The sequence below is a fragment of the Alligator mississippiensis genome, chromosome 12, assembly GCF_030867095.1.
Source record: "Alligator mississippiensis isolate rAllMis1 chromosome 12, rAllMis1, whole genome shotgun sequence".
NCBI classification, from domain to species: Eukaryota; Metazoa; Chordata; order Crocodylia; family Alligatoridae; genus Alligator; species Alligator mississippiensis.
Window position 1 is genome coordinate 64,123,081 of NC_081835.1, and position 23,224 is coordinate 64,146,304.

General features: G+C 54.8%; 1 protein-coding gene across 8 annotated transcripts; it reads right to left on the reverse strand.

The window, feature by feature from the left end:
* Window positions 1-1,502: 1,502 nt before the first annotated feature.
* PHF19 (PHD finger protein 19) lies at window positions 1,503-21,346 on the reverse strand. Of its 8 annotated transcripts, XM_059715700.1 has the most exons (16): window positions 21,239-21,346; window positions 20,107-20,388; window positions 19,082-19,288; window positions 17,359-17,440; window positions 15,137-15,232; window positions 14,184-14,284; window positions 13,241-13,389; window positions 12,435-12,530; window positions 11,620-11,688; window positions 10,579-10,699; window positions 9,215-9,282; window positions 8,853-9,023; window positions 8,405-8,492; window positions 7,872-7,957; window positions 7,269-7,364; window positions 1,503-6,753 (listed from the first exon to the last, which is right to left on the reverse strand). In XM_059715700.1, the coding sequence occupies exons 3-16, from the start codon at window positions 19,271-19,273 to the stop codon at window positions 6,402-6,404; spliced, it is 1,767 nt and encodes a 588-aa protein (XP_059571683.1). In that variant the 5' UTR covers window positions 19,274-19,288; window positions 20,107-20,388; window positions 21,239-21,346; the 3' UTR covers window positions 1,503-6,401. The 8 variants fall into 8 exon arrangements, with proteins under 8 accessions (XP_059571683.1, XP_059571682.1, XP_019331186.1 ...); XM_059715699.1 differs by lacking the exon at window positions 20,107-20,388; XM_019475641.2 differs by lacking the exons at window positions 20,107-20,388; window positions 21,239-21,346 and adding an exon at window positions 20,777-20,969.
* Window positions 21,347-23,224: the final 1,878 nt, after the last annotated feature.

The following is a 23,224-nucleotide window of genomic DNA, read 5'->3' on the forward strand; positions in this document are numbered from 1 at the left end:
AAGTTTCTGTGCTCTCCCAGGGGATAGAAAGGACTCAAGTCTCCGGAGCTGTCAGGCCTGCCCCCCTTTCTAGCGCCCGGATGGATCTCACTCTCCTGCAGGCTCCGTGTACATTTGTAATCAAAGCACAAAACCACACCTGAACAAAATCAGAGCAATTCTCCTTCTTCCACCCTGGGACCCAAGCCAGGCACCAGCAGATTCTGCGCTGCATTACTTACCTTCCTCCTGCTTCATAAGCTCTGGTCTCAAGAGTTAAAACACGGGTACATTACCTCCTCTCTAGTCAATTCAGGGCTCCCATTAAGCTGTTTGCTTCATGGTCCGGCTTAAAAGATTCCCCACATTCCTCCGATTCTTGGACCAGTGCTAAAGACTAATCCTGTTACCGAAGGGCGAGGGTGCGCTCCTGTAATAAAGCAAAATAGCCACCTTTGCTTTCATGCTGCTGCAGATGAGATTTTGCTGCATAATACAGGAAAGCACTCCTCCAACCAGCTCCGTGTCCCGCGTAGCGGAGTCCTACCTGCACACACCAACCGGAGACAGGCTTTGCTCCTTGTCGCAGCAAAGTGTCGTCGTAGGGTATAAAACGGGCCGAGGACCGAGCCATATCAGCCTTGCTTTTGGTTGGTCCCTGTTGAGTAGAGAGACCTGGACCAGTGTCTTTTAGCAAGCGCCTTGCTGGGCCATGCAGCCAAGAGGTCCCTCGGAGTTGAGCAGGGGCAAGCTGGACCTCAGCAACCTGCAGATATAGCAAGGAGCAGGGCTGAGGAGTCACCTGCTTTCTGAATCTCTCTGTGCATCAAAATATTGCGTCAAAATATTTTTGTATCAAAATAATTACCCCTGAGGGGTGGTATGTAAATGCATGCCACTTAATGCCACCTCAACAAAACATCTCTGGCCACCTTTTCCCTCTGGGGCGATGCAGATCGGAGGGGAAACATCTGCAGGGAAGCAGAACGAGTTGGTACAGCGCTTCGCTCGCATTAGTCTGTCCTTACGTTCTCTTCTCAACAGCCAGGCAAGTTATGTATTTCACCCGGAGGTGGCAGCATTTCACCGACGGCCAAAAGTGATTCTCGGAGGTAATTTCCATAGCTCATAAATACTCCTGTATGGAGAGAGAGAAGGGGAGGGAAAGAGAGGGAGAGCATGCACACCCCAAAATAAAGCTTCTTGCATGAGAGGAAAGAAAGCACCCCTGAGCCAGTCAATATAGTAAATAGCCAAAGCAAAGGAATGCATTTGCCCCGGGTATAAAAGCACTGAAAGGTATTGGATCGTCCAAATCCCCCCTGCAGGAAGCATTAGCTATATTAATGTCAGCCTGAAATACAACAGGGTCAAAGTGACTAAAAATGCCCTGTGCTGCCTATTAAAGAAAGAGCAGCACTACCATCACCCCGAGTCTTCAGCCTGGTTTGTGCAAGGTTGCAGGAGCAGCGTGGACTCCTACCCGGCCTGAGCTCAGTAAGGGGGAGACGACCACAAGCCAGTGATGTTAAAAAAGACTTTTTAATTGTACATCAGACACATTAATTACAACTCGAATACAACAAAAGTTGGTTATTAAAAGCAGCAACTTGAAATCATAAATCTTTAGAAGGTGCAAAGAATTGTTATAAGATCTATGAGGCCTAACGCAAAATATTCTCTGGAATAAAATCTTTTTAAAGGCTCCCCCCTTCACCTCTGCAGCCAACTGGGGGTGGGGATTTGCCGGCAGGGCCTGCGCGGTGCCAGCTGGCTGGGGCAAGGATGGGTTTGAATGTGCGATGGCTTCTCAGATTGCGCCCGGCAAGGATTTAAAAAGCCTGCGCGTGCCGGCGGCGCTGCTCTACGGTGCCCGGCATCCCCCACCCCACGCAGCGACTTAGACCAGGGGTTCTCAGCCTTTGCAGACTCAAGACACCCCTCTGAATTGTCACTTGATTTTTGACTACAGAAAAAACAACAGAGCAATTCTTCCTTTGCAAAGAGCTCAAGGAAGACCCCAATGGGGCAGAATGGTTTGAACACTGTGGATTCCTCTTTGCAAATCGTGAAGGCACACCTACCAGTGCTAACACTGGGTGACTCCCAGCGGCACCCCTCAAAGGACCTCAAGGCATCCTACAATGCTGCAGCACCCTGTTGAGACTCACTGACTTAGTACTCCAAAGCTTTGCAGGCACTTGTGAAAGGTCAATGCATTAAATGAACATTTGGTAACAAAAATCCAAGGGAGAACAAGCACACCGTGCACTAAAATGCCCCGTCAGCCCCTGACGGAGCAAGCAGACCCCTCGGAGTGACCGGTGGAGCAGAGAGCACCGGTTGTTCTCACAGAGAAACCGCTCCCCACCTAGAAACCAGATCAGCTCTTGACGTTGGAGCCAAACTCCCCACTGGAAAATAAAATAAATCCATGGCCTTTACTTAAACCCCTCTCTTGCACTCTGCCCTGCTAGATCTCCACATCGCTACCAGCCACAGCCCAGCTCTTCTGCTGGAAAAGGAGAGTCCGCACCTGGCAAGCTCAGACCTCATTCTTTGTGCGTCTACTGATTGCACCAGTAATGACTGTAGCAGGACCGAGACGGGCCCTCCTGCTAATGCATCTGCAGAGCCTGAGTCTGTGGACACCAGCCCTGCAGGTCCTCACTGACAATGCCTGTGGGGTGTCAGATCTTGGCCAGAAGAATGAACTTTTTGCTACTGTCTTTTAAAGCTCTGATTACCTCCACCTGGAGCCTACTCCCCTGCTCTGTCAGATCTAAAACCCAAATGGCCTGTTGCACCTTGAGCTTCGTGCAGCAGAGACTACGGCAGTCAACAGCGCTCTGGATGTGCAAAGTGTCCTTTGGAGGCCAAGCTCCTTCTCTTCACCTTTGGAAAGCGGTGGGCATTATCCCACCTGCATTTCAAATGCAGAAGGAATGTGGCTGTGGTTTTCAGCAGTTACCCTGGGGCTCTTGTAGTACGTGCTAAAACCAAGGATCAGGTTTATCCTCCTACTGCCTCTTTGGCTATTAGGATGTGATCAAAGCACTTATCTGGCAAGGGACGGACCAGCCACACAACTTGGACACTTCATCTAACTGTGTGAAACAGGAGGGGAGAAAACAAAGCACAATCAGCTTTTGTTCCAAAGTGCCCAACCCAAAGTCTATATTGCAGCTACTGGAAAGTCCTGTTGACTTCAGCGGGTTTGAGTAAGGCCCAAAGAGACTTATTAGCATGCAGAGAAAGGCCCCGATCTTGCAACTGGACCCACGCCAGCAAGCCTAGGTGGAGAGCTGGCTGCAAGGGCCAGCTCAGCTTCGCTTCACTGACATGAAGAGGCTACAAATGCTTCCCATGCACTTGAATAGGTTATCCGAAGGCTGCAAACAGACATCACATTCGTCTCAGGATACACCATTTTGTTCTGGGGCAAGTACAGTCATTCAGACGTCCATGTGTGTTGTCCCGGGATAAATCCTAAAAAGGTTCCTGGGATAGGAAATGCTAACCATTATCCTGGGACATTGTAAAGTGGCATCTGAATGGCTGTCCCGGGATAGCATCACTAAATCAGTGGTAGGGAAGCACCAGTGCATTCAGCCACTCATTAAACCTTGATTAGCAGGGTGATGTGTGTCCACGCCAATCCTGGGATATTTCTGTTCTGGGACAACTTGTCCAGGGACCAATGCACTGTCTGTTCCTAGCTAGTAGAGACATCATAACACTGGTTTTAAAGTCGGTCTCCCCCCGCTGGACTCAAACCAGTCCCAACTGCAGAGCCTGCTTCCCACTCGGAGGCAGCAGATCACATCAGACACCAGAGAGATGAACTGAAAGGCTTTTTACCTCTCAGGACATACGTGCAGGCTCCTGCACTTCTGTTACAGCAGCTGACAACAGGCCAGAGTCCAATCCCAGTTATTCTGAAGTAAACCGGACAAACTCCATTGGAGGCAATGGAAAATCTCTGAACGTATTGGGTCAAAATCCAGCCCATCTCCCACACCCCGAGGAGAAGACGGAGCTGTGCTGGCTGCTTCTGGGTGGTAGCAAGGGAGCTGGCTCAGCAGAACTACAGGGCCTTCATTTCCGATTCTGGTGAGCACATAAAAAAAAAGGGGATTTTCCACTCTTATTTTAAAAGTAAGTTATTTAAGTGCGAGTTAAGAACCAGACTTTGATCCTTTACTTGCAATATTGATGTGTCCTACTAAGGCAATATTGCAATCACTTGGGAAGTTCTGCCTTCATTATGGGAATTGTACTTAAATCTGGGGGGCCAAATACAGAGCCGGATCTTCTTTTCACCTCGAGTTTCACTCTTGATTTACACCTGAGTGGACGATCACTTCCCCCACCCCAAATGGTCCAGGCTTGGAAATATTTCTTTTCCCAATAAAATGAGCTTCTCAGTTCATCTTGCCCTTGTCAAGTCATAAAAAAAAAAAATCACAGACACTGATAGAAGCATTTCCTACAGGGGTTATTAAAGGCACAAGAATTCATAAACACAGATGCCTTTCACCATTTATGGCTGATGTTTAAAATTTTTGCATTTCACTCTGCTTGGACAATTAAACAGGTCTGTCAGGTTCGTGCTTTGCATCGTTTCAATCAGGCTGTGAAGGTTGAACGGTCAGAAAACGGGGCAGGAAGAACACTGAAGGTTTAAATCTAGCCAAAAGATTTCTTCTGATATTAGCGTTTGTAAAACAAAGTGTGTGTGTGAATATATACGTTAAAAACCCTACATTTGGTGCCTAAACTGCCTGCCACTTGCTTCCTATTAGACAAGGGAATTTACGTCAGGATGCTGAATCCCAGAGTTCGGCTTAGCAAGGCATGGACTCAATCCCAATAATGGAAAACACGGCTCACCTCCCAATAATTTATTACATTGGCTCTTCTGCCCCTTGTGCTACTGCACTTCCTCTCCCTTCCTTGCTTTGCAAGGACACCCCCTCTCTATCATTACATGTACAGGAGCAGCCAGGGGAGAGGGCAGGTGTAGCAAGCAGAAGGATTTGGTTCGTCTGGCACATGTCAGGCAATACAGGTAGCAGTACGCATGGTTATGTATCCATAAGCAGCAAAACAGAGATCCCCCCCGCCCTCCACAACCCTTCCACTTCCATTAACAGAGACGCAGCCACATTCCTCGGTTTTGTCCGGGCGGGTTTTTTTGGTTTGTCAGTACTCATTTGGCAGCATTCGACACAAAGGTCTCTACAAAAATAAATGCCCGGGGCTTTGTTACAGGGAAGATGCCCACAGTGCAAGCAATGCAAGAAATGCCCTTGTTCGTTTTAAGGCGAGCTCGTACGGCTTGTCGGATTCATTCCAAGACTGTGATTGTCACGAGAACAAGCTAATGGGGCCACGCGTCGTCATCTCTCTTCAAGGCACGGGACAGATCTCAACCGGACCGCCAGTCTGCCCTGCGGCTGTGAAAGCTGGATGCATATGACCAAGGAGTATACAGCTAGGGCAGTTTTGCTCATTTTAAACCCCTTAATGAATGGGTTTAGGATGAGAAGGCAAATACTATATAGAAGAGCTTTGGCAAGAATCAGCTTGCCCAGCGTTTCCTATCAGCGCAAGAATGTGGTACTTGGTTTCTCAGGCAGGAAAGAGCTAGTTAGGCTGGTAATTTTTGCTGTAGCAACAGGACCATTTGGGTCCGTCATTTAAGGCTTGGGTGCGGCTCTAAGACCCTGGTGCCCATGGGGACTGGATGTGGTTCCTCTGCATGTTTTACGGTGGCAGGGGTAACTCGGCACTCGCTCCAATACAACCTGGTCTTCCTTCCTCCGTTCAACCCCCCTGGCCCATCGTCGCGGTGGCTCCCCCAGCCCGTTAACGTGTGCCGTACAAGCCAGGTGTAGGCTGGTTCAGGCGGCCTACCGTGCCTCCACGCGGCAGCAGAGCGTCACCACGAAAAGCCGTAACCACTAATCGCTCTCGCTACCACGGAGACGGTGCCCCCAGCCTGGCCGACGGGCAGGTCAGACAAACAGGACCAGGCGATGCTGGATGCATACAGGTGAGCAGGAAAATAACAATCCCTCTTAAAAACCAAGTCTCTCCGGTCCAGCCACCGGGAGCTGCGGCTGACTGAGTCCAATCACCTCCACGCCTCCCTGCTCTGCGTCCATCATCGTTCCCTAGATGTGTCCTGCTCTGGTACAAGCAGCGTTGGCTGTGTTTGCACCCTGCTCACGCTCCCCGCAGCGGGTAGGAGGGGAGTTTTCCAAGCTCTTGCCCATCAGTGTGTGCCCAGCGTGGGGCCCTGGTCACCCACGCATCCCTTCTTCCTTTGGTTTAGGTCATGGGGGTGGTTTTATTTATACGTATTATTTTGTTTCATCTCAAGAGCGTTCCCCAGGCTGGTCCGGGGGGCCGGCGGGTCAGTAGGGGGTGGTGCCTTCCCATTCCACCAGATACTGGACTTTCCCCTCCGGGGTCACCCTGCGAGCCAGCACCTGGTACTTCTCCCCGCACACCAGCCTGCCGGCAGCGCCGAAGTAATTGGTGATGGAGGACTTGAGGTGGGAGAGGGAGGAGTCGTCCTCGCTGATGCTCTCGAAGGTGTGGCTGTCGATGCCGTCGTCCTGGCGCTCGGGGGCGCCGGCCGTCTCGCTGCTCTCCGAGGCGCAGCCGTTCAGGGCCCCCCCTGCCTCGACACCTTTTCTCTTCGCTCCCACCGGGGCGTACGCCTTGGCGGCCAGCTTGCGCTTGCGGCTGCCCACGTTCCTCCTGCTGGGGGAGAGGAGGAGGGAAGGGATGAAGCCATGCAGGGAAGGAAGAAGAGATGCCTCAGCCCTTCTAATCGGACACGAGGCTGGCGGCGTTGCAGGCTGTGCCCAGGGGCTCCCACGTCCCACAGCCTGGGAGCAGAGCCGCTGCAGGAAATGCTCGATAGCTTCCAGCATCCCAGCCCCACCACCCACTGCGTCCTCATGCGTGCACCACGCAGCGAAGCATCTGGTTTTAGACCATTCGCCGCCCTTCCAAAGGGTAAGTCAAGGCAGGGGCACGGAGGAGAAGGGCTCTTCAGGGTCCTCCGCAGTCAGGAAGCAACCTGGGAGCAACTGGAGGGGGGAGATGGCTCCCAGAGACAGACCGAAGCCTAACTATGCCTCCGCTGCCTTGGCTAGAGGCTGGTGCCTGGGCCATAAGGCTGGGAGGTGGGGAGGGTCAGGGTCAAGTGCGCTCCAGGTCAGTGCAGAGCCAAAGGACGAGAGCCCCCTTTCCAGCCGCTCCCCAGCCCTCACCTCGACTCGTAGGACAGGCTTGTCGTTGCGGAGCCCGACGTGCTGGCAGCGTCCGTGGAATCCAGGTCAGAGAGGAAAGTCTGACCTGAGCTGGCACTGAAAGGGAGCGAACCTGGAGTCAGCGCCACGGCACGATCCTGGCACTGCCGGTCGCCCACCAATGCTTCTGTATGTGCTCGGGACACCCGCCACACACGTGTGGCCCTTGCCGCAGCACGCATAAGGGCACGGCATCCACCGGGGCCCCCGGTGCTCCGTATAATCAACCAAGAACATCCTAACCTACAGCCCTCCAGTGCAGGCGGGACTGGGCTTTCGCACCAATGCCATCTTAAAGAGGGTTGTGGGAGTAGCTGGCTTCATTCAGCCCTGACCCCATGGACCTATGTACATCTGGGGCTGGATTTCCCCCATGACTCCTTCAGTCTTGCCTTTCACTCTGGGTGTCTCTTCTCTGATAGGACATGCTGGGAAGTGGATGCATGCGGAGGCTCACTAGGAGCGGGAGATGCACACATCCATCTATCCAAGCCCGTCTTGCTTTTGCCCTCACTCTTGCACCCAACACCCCCCGACCCCACCCCGTTGCATCCGAGCACTTACCTCTTCAAGCTCTGAATTTCATCCAGCGTGAAGTCGAATATGCTGGCCAGGTGGTGGTTTGTGCTCCAGGCAGACGTGAAGTCGCTCTGCATGGTAAACAGGGGCGTATCCGTGGGTTAGAAACAGAGCAGGGCTCAGCACTGGGACATCACAGTGCTTTTCTCTCCCCTTCCCTGCTGGCCTCCCCTTTCCATCCCCTGCACATGGCAACGCGCCCCGTGCCGGGGGCAGCCCCTCCGCGGAGCCAGGGTGAGGCAAAGACACAGGTGTGCCACGCACCGGGTATCTCTGCACCTGCCTATGTTACTGGCAGAAGTGCATTGGGAAAACAGCCAGTGGGAAGCAGCATTCAGCTTCCCCTGGGCCTGCTGGAGCCAGGAAGACGCGAGCAGCCCAGAGATCAGGCTCAATTCGGCATGTGAAAACCAAAACAAAGGCACCAGAGCCACCCAGCCCTGGAGAACAGAGTCCCGGACAGTCAAAACCCCGAACAGACACACACACAATAAAAAAACCAAGAGTAAGAAACTAACGCTGGGAATAGCATCCTCCAACAAAAATTTTGATCTTTTTCTTCTAGTAACTCGCCTTTTCTGCTGTTGAAAATCATGGGGCAGCAAACTGTAAGAGCAAAGAAGAGACACAAATGCAAGTCAGACTTATGGAAAGGCTGGGAATTATGTGACAGGCCTGAGGGGAGAAAAGGGGCAGCCTCTACTTTGGCTCCAGCCAGCCAGCAAGAGCCCTAGGGTGGAGAGACGTATTCAAAGAGCCCAGGGAGCTGCTCGCTTCTTGCTGTTGGGATGCCAAACCGTGGGACGCCGCACCGCACAGGGGACCCCAAATGTCTTGCCCGTGTCAGAATTCAAGGCGCCAGCAGATGCTACAGTGGAAAATCCCAAAGGGTTAATGGGGAAGCCAATCTCCTTAGGAGGAGAGGCAGAAGCCAGGGAGGTGCAGGGGGGTGGACTGGGCGCTGACCTGTTTTTATGGGCGTATTGGCTTTTTCCTCTCTTCTTCAGCTCCGAGGGCCTGGTCTCGCCCATGCCTGGGACTTTCTCCGGCAGGAGCTTGCTGGGAGGGTTCGGCGGGACGCGAATCCGCAGGCGAAAGATGCATTTCTTCTTCTTGATTTCCTTGCCACAGAGAAATCTGAAAGGCAAGGAACAAGGAAGCACCTCAGTGCCTCTGGCTCACGCTGTGTATGTGCAGAATAGCTCTTCACCGACAGCTCCTCTGCCTCCCGCCCCTTGCCCCCCAGCAAACACCTCCCGACCCCCTGGCGATCTCAGCCCCTGCTTCTTTCCAGCACCCGATGAAGCTGAATAAACATCCCAACTCACCTGCTTTTATAGCTGTTTAGTGCATTGAGAAGGTGCGGGCCTCTTTCTGCGAGGGGGGTGCCCGTGAGCTGGGAGAAAGATTGGCACAAAAGTCAGGGGTGTGGAAGCGCGAGCTGCCCATCGCCAGAGCGCCGGCTGCCACACCGTACAGCGGCAGCGGTCATTCAGCACTTAAACAGCGGGGGGAACCCGAGCTTCAGTTTTCAGCTCCCAGCTAAGGCAGGTGAAGCTCAGACACGAAGCACACCAGGCAGGGAGCAAAAGAGCAGTATCTGCCAGGCACCTTTTCATCCTTGCAAGGATGAGAATAACCTTATGATGCCGTCGAGGGACGTTATAATCGCTCTTGTTTCCAGATGGCATGCACCTATTCCTGCCAAGATTGTACCCAGTCTCCACCCGGCCCTGTTATTTCCAACAGGGCTCTGACCAGGAGTCACCATCACTAAGTCTGTCAAGAGGGCAAAGGAGGAGGAGGCTGCCAAGCTTGAAGGAAGCTGGTCCAACTGCTTTGGGGTCATATTCCTAAATTATTATTTGTACTGTATTGTTCTGATTAGAGGGGGACCCCACATATAATTTGATGGGGGTGCAGGTCGACTTCCAATATCGGAGCCGTGTGCCGTTATGGTCGTGCAAAGGGGTGCCAGGACTTTGCCGTGCCAAGCACTGCCCAAGCACGCGGCGGTAACGAGAGCCCGGAGAGGTTAGGGCATACATGCCAGGCACGATGCAACTAGTGGACGCCAGAGACAAGAGGGGCCGGAGGAGACGGTAAGAAACAGGAGCTCAGTGGAAAAGCAGCTGGCTAAACCAGGCCACTGCCAAGCAGCGACAGCTAGAGACAGTTTAGGTTAGTACTCAAAAACCCATTGATGGTTGATACGTGGCACAAACGCTCACAGATGATTTGCCTCTGAGAGGGCAACAAACCAAATCCACTTTAAGACAGTGGACAAAACCCGTCTCATCACCAGGGAAGGGGAGGCAGAGACACGTTAAAGGGATTGCCTCCCGCGCTTCTAGGGGCACCAGAGAGGAGCACCAGGCTCTGACCACGCCGGGAAGATGCTTGTTTGAGCTGGGGGAGCATTCAGCCACAGCATGTGGATCTTGGCCACTGACAACCCCAAGTACAAACGAAAACGCAACTCGTCACCGCAGGATTTTGCTTGGAAGCAGCTTCCAACCCACACGACGCTCAGCCTCCAGCTCCTCCCAGCCAACACCACTAGACACGTGAGCAGATGGGAACGGAGGCTGCCCGCCACCGTGCGAGCCAGCCCGGGCTGGAGGGTCGGTGCAGGATCTTCCCTGCAGCCGTGTGTCCCTTGGCGGAGAAAATTCAGGGCCCTCATATTTACCTTTCCGAGCTGCAAAGGATCCCAGTGGTGATTTATAAAGGCTAAGATTTCCTCGAAGTCAAAGTACTTCTTTTTGCTCTGCACACCCAGGTTATAGAGGGCCAAGTGGACCACATCGACCCTGCAGGAGCAAAAGATACAGGACAGGCTGAGATTCTGCAGGCGGCCGCGGCCCCACGTAGTCCAGAAGACTTTTAAAAGATATTTGCATTTATTTCAGGTTTGCAACAGATAATACTATAGCTGGCAGCCCCAACTGCACTAGTGGCTGCTGGCTGGGACCTTGATGGTGCATCCTTTAAGGACCTCAAAGGCATACATTCCCTGCTCCCATGTGAGATGGGGAAACAGGATTATCCTGTTCTACAGGTGGGGAAACCGAGGCACAGACAGGTGACTTGACTGGCTCACAGCCAGCCAGGGGCAGAGCTGGGATGAGGGCTGCTCTCTTGACACCCAGATGCTCGTCAGCTTCAGCCAGAGGCTCGGGAAAAGAATGGGGCCAGGGATTGATTTAACGTGCGGTGAACATTATCTAGCTGAACTGCCGGAGCCTGCAGGCAGTTCACTGTTTTGTGCAGGTGGGATTTATGTTCAGCCCCCCTGAAAACGCACCCAAAGCAACACCGGTCATATACGGCATCCCTCCATCTGCATCTACTGTGCCATGCTGTTCTACGCAGCAAAACAGCTGCTGCGTCTCATCCCAGAGGTGCCACAGTGACAGGTTAAACAACCGTTACGGCCTCCCCGCAGAGGGTGCTGGGGATTTATTAATATCAACATTTGCAAAGTGCTTTGAGAGCCTCACAGAGAAGGAGAATGTGTAATTTTCCCCCCAGCTCAGTGTTTGCTATGTAAACTTGTGCTTGATCCCTTAAATAAAAGGTGACGTGCGACGAGGGCCTTATCTGCCACGTTCTGGCTCACGTACAAAGTGGCAGCAGGTATCAAGCAAAGGCTTCCTGCAGCAATGCAGCCAGGTGGCACCAGCAGCAGTGCCGACTCCGGTGTCCCACGTGCCCGGCAGCCAACCCTTACCATCTCAAGGGCAGGCGCTTGATGTATTCTGGCCCCTGGTTGCACACCGAGCAGAAAAAGACATAAAACCTGAAAGAGACAGAGAGAGACCTGGTGAGGAGCGGACCGTGAGAGGGGGCATGGATTTGGGATCGTGCCTCTAACTGGGTCTGCTGCGTGCAGGTGGCAGGTGATCCTTTGGGCCGTGCATCGCAGCATTACAGCCATGCTTTCTCCTGCACGAGGCAATGGCAGCTGTGGGATACCCTCGAACCCCTCCCACAGCAGCCCATGTTGCACCAGCCCCTTTTTGGGTGGAGAGAGACGGTCACTGAAGAGGCGGTGGAGATAACAACTGCAGCACCCCTAACCACCTACCAGCTGGGACAGACAGACAGGATGCAACCACCGCAGGCTGCTCTCACCACTAGGCTACAGCCACCAATGCTCCTGGGTGATCAGAGGCTGCTAGCTCTGCTCGGCATAGCCCACACAGACCCGCACAACCCTGCACTCAAGCCCACGAGAGCAGTCAGCAAGCTCAGCTGGGGCCCTCCTTCGATTTGTGCTTGCTGAAAGTCAGTGGCTTCCAGCCAAGCCTCCGGACAGACCTCTGGCTGCACAACGGTCCCAGGACACCTGAATCAAGAACTATATTTGGGGATGAAGAATACAGTCGCCTGGTTCCAGCTGCTAGCAACACATCTGCGAGCACCCCAGGAAACAGGTGTGGGTGGAAACGCGGATCGACAAATGCACAGCTCGCCAGAGGCCCCCGGGGAACTTCACTTAAATATCCAGGCACTGAGCAAAAGCAGAGCTTGGGAAGGACTTACCGGTCTCCAAACATCATGGGGTCACTAAGGCACTGGGTGCAGGCCTCATGGAACCACTGCCTGCAGCGGTAACACTGGAGCATCTTCAGGTACCACCTGGGAAGAGAAACAGGTGTGAGCACCGTCGCCGGTAAGCAGCGAGCAAGGGGTTATTAGCACAGCACCTCGGCTCTGCCAGGTGTTTTATACATATGCCCTGAAAACCTGCCGGCACCCTGCCTTCCTGCAGCTGTTCAAAGCAATGCAAAGTGGGCTGGCAATGCTCCCCCACCCATAGCACAGAGACTTCCTGTGTTTCTAAAGTGGGGGCTCTCGGAGCCAAGCTCTGCCTGTGTCCAGCACAAGTGACCAGAATTGGCCTGGCTGGAAATCCCAGGAGATGCCTGTGGCTCTTGTTTCTCTCCCTTACCACGCGGGGCAAACTCTGACCATCCCGGCTACTATGGGTTAGATTCAACTCAAGTATCAGCAGCAACTAAAACGCAAGGGGCTTGCTCTTCATAGCTGCACCCTCTGCACTGCAGGCACCAGGATTTGCCCTTGCCCAGCCCTACCAGCTAACACAGGCATGGGAGAAGGATCTGGGTCTCGCCTGGCTCCTGTTAAGGAGGGTCCCCACTGCCCTCACTGAAACGTCTAGCAAGGGCCCCCGTCCTAGGGTGGAGCCCATGGGGCTCCTCTCCCCACCCAAGCACATGCCCTGCCTCAGTCGTGTCCGGGCAGGGGGATGTTGCTCTTTTAACAGCTGTGGTTTATTCTTGCCCGCTTTGAACCCAAGTGCCAAGTAGTCACGTGCGTGGCCTTACTCTCCTGGGCCCCCGCAGTAGCAGTAACACTGCTGCTGGTTGGTCCGGTGCGGGGAATCCCACTCCAGCTGATCCGGGTTGTAGGACAGCACCATCTTGACAGCTTGCAGCGTCTTGGCGATGGCTCCCTTCTTCAGGGCACCGCCTTTCTGCAGGGACAACCAGACACGGCGTCAGCACACGCACCTAGGGGCAGCTCGCACCTCGGGGCCGGGCCCAGGCTTCGCTGGCTGCCAGGAGCGTTTTGCAAGCTGCTTCGCGGGCAGCAGCCTCGGACCCCGGGAGGGAGAGTCCGAGACCGCTGGCTCTCTTCAAGTCTGAACAGACGCAAACCCATCTTGGACCAACTAGGCTTGGCCCTGAATTATACCACACGGCCGATGTGGCCGCCGGCGGTGATACAAACCAGCCGGGAGGGAATTCACTAGGGCTTAAGCAGATGGGAAACAAAGCTGTTCTAAGGGAGCCTACGGCTGTGGCAGGAAGTCCTGGATTAAGCCCCTTTCTCCTGTTGGGACAGACGGGTCCCGAGGGGAGCGTTTGCTTTTGAAACATTTCCAAGATTTTTTACGAGTTAATCTGGGGTTAAAAAAAAAAAAGCAGGATCTCAGCTGCTCTGGCTGAGCCGGGACGGAGGCAGGCAGCGCCGCAGAGCTGCCGCGGCTTCCTCCCAGCCCAGCAGCAATGCACCCCCTCTCCACACACTGCCCCCCGCTCTACACGCGGGCATTTCACAGGGGAGGGACGCGTGGCAGGCGAGAAGGGACACAGCCCGGGGGAGCCTGCCGACTCCGTCCTGCTGCCCGGTCACTCGATGGCTGCAAAGAAGTCACATATCAGCTGTTAGGGGCACGTTTTTCCGCACATTTTGGAAGCCGCTACACGAAGAGGGGAAGAGGTTAATAGCCACCCAAAAAGGACCCGAGTTGAGCCCGGCACTCACCCGCACGGCGAGGGCAAATATGCATCTCCGGCAGAACCACGGCGTCAACACCGACTCACCGCTGCTGGTCACCACGGGGATGTGGCACTGCTGGTGGTAGCCTGGGGGGGGACGGGCAGTGAGCTGCAAGCCATGCAAGGGGACCGTGCAACAAGGACTTCCCGGCTGTGTGCACCGGCACGGCACGGCCGCAAGCTGATGCCGTAACAGCAATAATTCCCATGGTGGAAGGAGACATGAACCATGCCCCGTGACCCCCTACCAGGTCAGGCCCGATTCTCCCTGCCTCCAGATGCCAGCCTGGAGCTCATCCACCCTGACATGGGCGCGAGGGCAGGCAGTTCACGGGGAGGCGCAGAAGCGTGGGCATGCCCATGAGCTCTCGGCTATTCCTATCAGCATCCTCGGAGCATCTCCCGTCACGTACACGCACACCTGGCTCACAACCAAGCAACAAATGTGGCACGACTCCCTGGCCCGTGTCTGTGGGTCTAAGCTGCTGACACCAATCCCGTAGAAGCCCAGGGCATGCCTGCCCAAGCAAGCAAGACATGCAGAGGACATGGCCTCGAGGGATTGAGAACCATCTCCACCGTGCGTCATGGCGTGCATCTTACTGTAACACATACGGGGAAGAGCCTGCTCCATGCATCTCCTAGTCATCATGAATTAACTAGACAGGTGCCGGCTTAGAGGAGAGCGCTTCCCACGTGAGGATCAGGCTTTGTCCGTGTCCCTTTTTCTTTCCCTTCCCTGCCACAGTGTGGCTGCCTTCCAGAGCCCAAAGCATACAGATGAAAACTAATATCACTGCCAGGGGAAGGTCGGCATCCACGGGGGGTGGCTGGGCATACCGCAGAAGCAGCGAGGCAGCTGGGCTCCTCTCAGTAGAGCCAGGTCGGGGAAGCAAGCAGGGATTGCACCTCCCCTCAGCCTGGAGCAGTTGCTCTTACCTAGACCACACTTCCCACAGATGAGGATTTCATTCATGGGCCCAGACGTCTTTCCCAGGCAGATGTTACACTTTGGCTCCTCTCCAGGGACACCAGCTAAAAGATGGAGCAAGACAGCAGAGAGTCAGAGATGGGAGATTCAGGCACGATGGCGCTGGAAGGGCTGTTGGTAATATTATGTTACTTGACACACACGTGCATGCACCAAAGTCAAGGCCAAGTGTCTGCTCCAAATTACACGGTGGATCAGAGAGCCGGAAATCCTGGCCGGGCTGCTGGACCAGCTGACGTTACACCTGTATGAGCATACACATGTCCTTGATAAGGGCTAACCTACGTCGTGACAGAGGGGTGCTTCACCCAGACACTTCTTGGAGACGCTGAACATCCCTCTGCTCTGCCACCACAACCCAGCAAGGAAGGAGGGGAATTATTTTCCCCAGTTGGTTGCTGGTTGCTCTTCAATGAGCCTACAGTCCCCGTCTCTGCTGAGCGGGACATCAGTTACAAGACTGCATTTGCCAGCGTCTACAGAAAGCCTGGCCAGGCGCTGACCTGCCAGGTCTGGACCGGCAGATTTGGTCTCGTCCCCACACAAACCGGATTCTGCAAAATACTACAGCCCAGTTCAAGTTCAGCCAGGGAACTGGGAGGGAAGAAAAAAAAGACAGCTATCACAACAGGCATTTGTGCGGACAGCCAGGTAGCCGGGCAGAAACTGGCTTGATTGTATGCGATGCATTACACTATTGCATAAAATCAAGACTTCCAGTGGCTCCGTGCGCCCGACTCTCACCTCACAGCGGTGCAAGTCTGGAGTAGCACTGTTGGAATCAGTGGACTGGTACTGGTGTAAAACTGGTGCAAGGGGGGTCTCCGGCTGTGAGGGGTCTTACATTTGGAGTGAACCCACCTTGACTCAACGGGGTCAGGGTCTGACCTTGACTCCGAAATAAAGCCCCCCCAAAAAACCTTAAAGCCTTGCTGCTGCCTCAGGGTGAAACCGGAGAATCCTTTTATTCCAAGATGCTGCTGCCAGGCTGCATTTCACTACCTCTGGGTCTTAGTATTCAGGGTGCATGTGATTTTAAAGCCCCAAACTACAGCCTGGACTCTCCTCGGTGCTTCTAATCTGGAGAGCAAAGAGATTGGGAATCTGCGCGGGGCCTCAGCACCACCAATGCCCTGTCGATGAGGGCAGAAGTGGCACCGTGGAGACTGGTGGGTGCAGAGGCATGGGCTTTTGTAGGCAACAGCCTCCTGTCAGATGCCAGGAAGCATCACGCTGTGAAGCAGCAGCAGGTGGGAACGCTGCAGAGGCCCGTGCGGAGATGGGCTTGACGTGTGGCTCACTACGCAGCACCTGCTTGGGAAGCTGAGGAGCTTCCTGATCCGGCTCCATGACCGTGGGAGCTTCCCGTCCTGGGAAAAACTCAGGCGCATCTGCAAAATCCACAGCTCCAAACAAATGCCAGGCAGGAAATCAGTGCGAGATAAGCAGCCTGTCACTCTGCATGAAGCAAACACCCCCCACAGCACCCAAGATAGCTTCGTCAAGACATCCCAACAGGCCTGGCTCCTCCAGACATTTTCCAGATGCTTGGGTCAAACATGTGGCCCCTCAGAGGGTTATGTCCAAGCAAACGCATGGCTTCCTCTCTGCACAGACCCATGGGCTGGAAAGCGCTGACGGGGCTCAGATGCAGCCTACACTTTTCATCTGCCACGGTGCATAAAAACAGCTCACAGATGAGAGAGGTGCAGGGGCAACTGCTTTCCTATCTCGGATGGGTAGCCCGCCACAGCGTGGCGTGGAAAGCCAGGCAGGGAACGAGGATGCAATATAGAGAAAGGCCACTCAGCTCATCCCTCGGCGCCTCTTAGCCACGGGCCACAGTATGCAAACGGGGACATGCCCAAGCGGCTTGCGATGTCCGAGTTGTGCTGCCCCCCACGTAGGAAGGACCAAGGACTGTCACCTCACTTGGTTTCCAAGCTTTGGGACAAGCTGAAGACAAGCCCACCCAGCAGCAAGGCGAAGGCGTCAGCTGGGGCAATGGAAGCGCACGTCTCAGTACGGCAGCCAGACCTCAGGCTGCGAGACGAGAGAACAGCGAAGGTCCTGGGGGGGCTGAGAAGGGGCTTCGGATCTGTCTCTGGGAGCAGGTGCTGGGGTTAGAAACAGCCGCCAGGGCAGAATAAGAGATCGAGGCTTCACTCACCATGCTGAATGTCCTTCCAGAGGACCCAGTACTTGGAATTATCTTCAAAGGTCACCAGGCAGCTCTGTTTGGAGCCGCTCACCTGCACAGACAAGGAGGGAGATCAGATGCCAGTTTATCCCACTCCCTTTTGAGCACCGCTTCAGTGGCTGGCTGGACTTCAGAGACACACGCGGGTGCTCTGCTCCGGCCAAAGAGGCTGCACGGACGGCCCTGCAAGCAAATGCTGCCTGCATACACCCAGCCCAGGCTCCGCAACAGCGGCAGCAGAGGCTCACCTAGGAAGGAGAGGGCATTTTTATGTCCAGCATCCATGCCCGGGAGTTCATTTCACCAAACCACCAAAGAATGAGAGTCAGTCCTGGCTGCCTCTGAACTGGGCTGGAGATGAGCCAGCAACCCAGGGGGCTGGGGTCCCAAATAGTCCAAGCCACCCGCCTACAGGCTTTGTCTTTAGCCCTCCAGAGAATGGCGGCTGGTGCTGGCTAATAAAGGGCATTCACTATTTGACGTGCCTTAGCGTTTTCCCTAACCCCAGGGGGAGGCAGGAGCAAAGGCACAAACCGCAGCAGACTCACACTCCTATACAACCAGCGTGACAGGAAGAGAATCGGGAGTTTCACTGAGCCCGAGGTCACTTCTCCCAACTGACAGCTACCTGGGCTGCCAGGAACTGCCTCTCGTGGGGTCAGCACTGACTGCAGGTGTAGCACAGACACCGGGTTTGCCCCAGCGATCCTGGCCCCTCCTCACAGGTCCTTGCTTAACAGCAATGACACTTAGCATACATAACACCTGCCCTGGAAGGCGCTCTCAGGCCCAGGGGTGCGCGAGTGGGAGCCCTTCCCCTGCTATAGGAACGCAGAGCCACTGAGGCTGGTCCCCTGCATTTGCACACCATTGCTAAGCAGATGAGCAAACCGGGGGCAAGGAGAGAGGCCGGGTCTTGCCCGATGCTCTACAGAAAGAATCAAACGTGCTGGAGACAAGAGAAACCATTTCCTTAATGTTTTGGATGGAACAAGTTTCTCGTATTGGTTTGCGCTCTTTCGGCCGTTTTGCCATTTCCTTCCCAAGACTTGATGAAAAAATAAATGGCAACTTTCCTGCCGGACAATGAACCCCAAAACCTCAGGCCCTGACCCCACCTTTCAACTGCAGTGGACTATGTTTTCATTCAAAAGAGATATCCGATCCTTTCCCAGCAAAACGGGCCCATTTTTGAGCTGAGTTATTTGCTTCTTGTTGCACCCGATTTGCACATGCAGGATAGAAACCACGTTCTCTAATGCCCTCTCTCCTGCTCAAGCTGTTTATACAAGGACTAACAAAAGAGCAGACAGGAACAACCCAAATCATGATCTTTACACCCTGGCCCACCCTCCAATCAAGGACACTGAAGTTGAAGCTTGCTCAGAGCTAAGTGTGTGTGAAAGGTCCTTTCTGAAAGAAATGCTTGTGAGACGCCTTCTCTTTGAGGGACAGCAGAGAAGGGCCCAACTTTCCAAACCTGGTCCTGAGCCCAGGTATAAGAAGAGCCCTGTGGTATGGGGGTATCTGAAGCCTGGATGTGCGCTCAGCCCATTACGGAGCTAGGCATCCGGGGCAGAGTCCAGCCCCGGTGACATTGTGAGAGCGCCAGCTCACGCACCTCTCTGGTTTAGGCACCAGCATTAAAGAACTGAGGTCGTTCTAGCAAAGCTGCGAATGCCTACTACTTTACCCTCTTGATCTTGCCCAGGTAATAGAGCCCATCGGTCCAGCGGCACAGCACATACTGCCCCTCCGTCAGTTTGACCATCAGATCTCTGCAGCCGTTCCCATTCTTCACGGACGCGTCGACCGACGCTTGCTGCAGGTGGCTGGCCGCCGCGTAGACATCTCGGATGATTGGGTTCAGTGTGCCGTTCTCCATGAGCCTTGGCAGATGCTGCCGAGAAAACAAAACGGGGTTTAGTCTGTGATCACAACCCATGGTAAGGATGTTCTCAGTTTGGCAAAATCCCGTCCCTTAAAACTTCCAAGTGCCGCTGTGCTACACCGCCTCGTGCATTCAGACAGTCAGCATAGGGACGGAAAGAGCAAACAGCTCCGGGGCATCGCACGCATGACGGGAGGCTCCATCAAAAACACATTAGAGGATTATGGAAGTAGCTCTTTATTCCCATCCATCTGAACTCCCACGTTCCTCTGCCGCTGCACAAACCCCCAAGCCCAAGAGGATAGCGTAGGAGCACGCACACCCACCAGACTCTCAATGGCAATCGGAGACAACGAGCCTAGCTCCAGTCCTCCAGAGGCGCGAAGGACCAAAAGCAAACGAACAGCGCTGAATCAATTGGGTTTTTACAACACCTTCGTGTTTCTTGATGGAAAGGTGCGATTAACAACACGCAGGTGCAAGACAGCTTCGCGGAAAGGGACCCGGGTACCTTTATTCGGATGCTATCCCATTAATTGTGACACGCACACCTTGCTCATTCCATGCCCAGAAACGGTGCAGACTATAAACTCAGCCCGTTTTATCCCTGCGTCTTTCCACGCAAGGAAAGAAACAGGCTGCATAAATACCCTACAGGTTATTACTAAGCTTTCCGCAGACTAACATTAAGGGCTAGAGACTTTCTCAACTCAAGCTAAGGGCAAGTCAGGCCCCATGTAGCCCAGCTCGGCACGCCTCCCAAAGGGCATTCGTTCTGGGGAACGGTATCAGCAAGCAGCTACATGCCACTGAAAAATGCAAGCCACCTTCCAATTTATTTCCGTATTAACCAAATCGTGCCGAGGAAATCAGCGGGACAGCCACCCCGTGACTACTGCTCCCACCAGTTGGGGGAAACGAGGAGAAGGAAACACGATGAGAAGGTCACTAGTGGGGCGAGAAACGCTGCGGCAGCAGGGGCGGGAAAAGCCGTCTTCGCTTGGAAGCTTTCTCCAAACTTCTTCCCGACTCTCTGAGCCTCTCGACTTTGCAAAACCAAGCTGGAAATTCCTCGAGAGCAGTTTCCCCTCTTCCTGCTCGTGGCATCGCTGCTCCCGGACCCGAGCAGAAAGTGCGGAGCGCAGGCAAAAAAATGAAAGAAAGAAAAAAGCGAGGCCTCCATGGAAAAATCTGCTCTGCCCTGACTCAGAGCCAGCCAGTTCCTAGGAAAAGGCTCGAGTCACAGGACTGCGCCGGTCCTCCCCCCGCCCCGCTCGACTCATCCTGCTCCTCGCCGCACCGTTAAGCCAAGCACGGCTCCGTGCAACACCCGGGGCCAAGCTTTTGGGCAGGCGTGCCACCAACGGAGCCCGGCGAGGGATGCCCGTCCCTTGCCCGGGCTGCTGCTCTGCTTCCTGCTCCCGCCCTGGGCCACTGGCGGGCACCCCGCTCCGCAGCACCGAGGACTCGCAGCATCCGGCCTCGGGCTGCGGTTACCGGGGCGGTCGCAGGCGAGTCTCCTGAAGCCGAGCGCGCTAGTGCCACGCTCCCCGCGGCCCCCGATCAGCCGCCTCCGGGGCTGGGGAGCGGCCGGCTGCCCTGGCCCATCCCGCGCGGGGCAGGGCAGGGAGCATCTCCTGCCAGGGGTGCCCCTCCAGCCTGCCAGCACCAGCCGCCCCCCTCCTCCTGCTCCCGGGGCTCTGATTGGCTGATTCAAATGCATTCAAAATAGGATCCATTTTTGGGGGGAGGGGGGAAGCGGGGTGCGGCGCGCTCCAGCCCCGCGCGCCCCGCCGCGCCGCGCCGACACACGTTCGCCCGCGCCCCGCCCGCGCCCAGCCCGCCCGCGTCCCGCGCCCCGCCGGGACGGCCCGGGACGGGACGGGCAGGGCGGGACCCCGCAACCCCGGGGCAAGTGTGCACGCGCTGCCCCGCGGGGCGAGTGTGCGGGGCTCTTACCGGCGCTGGCGGGGCCGGGCGGGCTCAGCCCCGCGGCGGGCGGAGGGTGCGGGGCGCCATCTTCTGCCCTCTTTTCTTTTCCCGCGAATTATTTACGTTTCGCTTATGCAATTAGCCCGGGCCGCCGCCTCCCCCGCCCCTCGGCCCGGCCCGGCCCGCCCCGCGCCCCAGCCCGCGCCCGCCCCCCGCACCCACACCCACACCCACACCCACACCGCGCGGGTGCGGGGGGGTGCAGGTGTGCACGCACAGGCGGCTGTGCACACTTGTGTAGACACGTGCAGGCAGGCAGCCATACACACACGTGGAGGCACACGCAGCTGTGCACACGCAGCCATGTGCAGACGTGTGCACACACTCCTGCAGATGCACGCACATGTACAGACATGCGCACACTTGTGTAGACGTGTGCACGCATGCAGCTGTGCAGACATGCACACGTGCTCACGGGCAGCCATACACACGTGTAGACATGCAGATGTGCACACAAGCATGCACACACGCGCAGACATGCACGCATGCAGCTGTGCAGACATGCACACACACGTGGTCACGGGCAGCCATACATACATGTGTAGACACATGCAGCTGTACAGACATGCACACATGCAGACATATGCACACACACACGTGCAAGCATATGGAGACATACACGCTGTGCGCACACGCATGCACGTGCACACACTGTACTTACTAAAAGACAGAAGGGTGCACACAGGTTTCCCCGCCCTAAAGCAAGGGCAGGGGAGCATTGACGTCGGTGACACAAACCTGTATGGGGACGGGGCTCGGGTGGGGGGTCCAAAAAGGATCCCCCCGTTGGAGAAGAGTCCGACTGAAGTTCGTCCCACAGGCACTGCTCAGCAAGGCGACCGGGGGCCAGCGTTAGTGAAGCCCCCCTCCCAAGCGTCTGGCATGCGATGCCCTTGCTCTCTGGACCCGAGCGTGCCCATCCTTAGCACGCATTGCAGGGACACTTCGGGGCACGTCACCGAACACTGAAAATGCCTCTCGAGCCCAGCTCCGCACATACGCTCCTCCGCAGCTGCCCCTTGCCGGGCCGTTCTGGAGGCGACGCTGACACTCGCCTCGTCGGTCCCTTGTGTGCGCAGCCCCGAGCCCCCGGATCTGGAATGGGTATAACCTCCATCCTAATATCAGTCCACAAACCCGGGGGGTCTTATAGACTCATTGTGGTCAATACCAAGAAGAGTCACAGCGTCTGAGGGTTGGACGAGACCCCAAGGATCGTCCAGTCCAGCCCCCAAAGACCACCTAGTCCACACCTTCCCTAAGCAGGCGGTTCCACTGTCCTGCTGCTCTGACAGCTGGGACAAAATAGCTGAGATTTATTAGGAACTGCTGTCAAAAGACAAATATTTTCACACCTGGTCAGAGAACAGAAAGCCGATTCCTCATTTAGGGCCTGTTCCAAAGCCTACTGAAATCAGTAGGTGACACTATTGACTTCAGATGAAAACCTTAATGAGTTGTTCTCCAATATATTGCATTCTTCAGTGCATTGCCGAAAAAAGCCTGCAGTTCCAATAAGTATTTCCCCCAGGCAATCATTAAAATGGCGCGATGGTAAAATGCCACTTCTTTGCCATTTCTTAGGACTGAGCTATAAAACATCAAACCTTTTCTCCACCATGTCTGGTGTGTTATGACCCTTTTACAGATAAGCAACTAAAAAATAATAATTAAAATTGTTTAGACCCAAGTTAAAAAGGTACTGATAATTCACTCTCTCAAAGTACATAACAGGTCACAGCCAGGCTGTCTCGCAACTATAAACCTTGCCAGCTATGTTACAGGCCACTAAACACCTCGCCAAAGAAAAATATCAAAGAAAGGGGAAAATAGAGTTCAAGGCTCTTAACGATTAATCACTTTTTAAAACTTTGTAAGACTCAACAGCACAAGGGGTCAAAAAGATGGAGCATGTTACTCACAACTTCAGCACCGCAATACAGAATTTGCAAT

What these genes read in the sequence shown, in the direction of transcription:
- PHF19 (XM_019475638.2), bottom strand. Translation starts at nt 19,333, where the DNA reads ATGGGTTGTGATCACAGACTAAACCCCGTTTTGTTTTCTCGGCAGCAT. An exon ending in CTGTGGGAAGTGTGGTCTAG is followed by an intron (nt 14,285 to 15,136) that starts GTAAGAGCAACT and finishes GTCCCCCCCCAG; the next exon opens with GCTACCACCAGCAGTGCCAC. An exon ending in TGGAGGATGCTATTCCCAGC is followed by an intron (nt 7,958 to 8,404) that starts GTTAGTTTCTTA and finishes TTTACCATGCAG; the next exon opens with AGCGACTTCACGTCTGCCTG.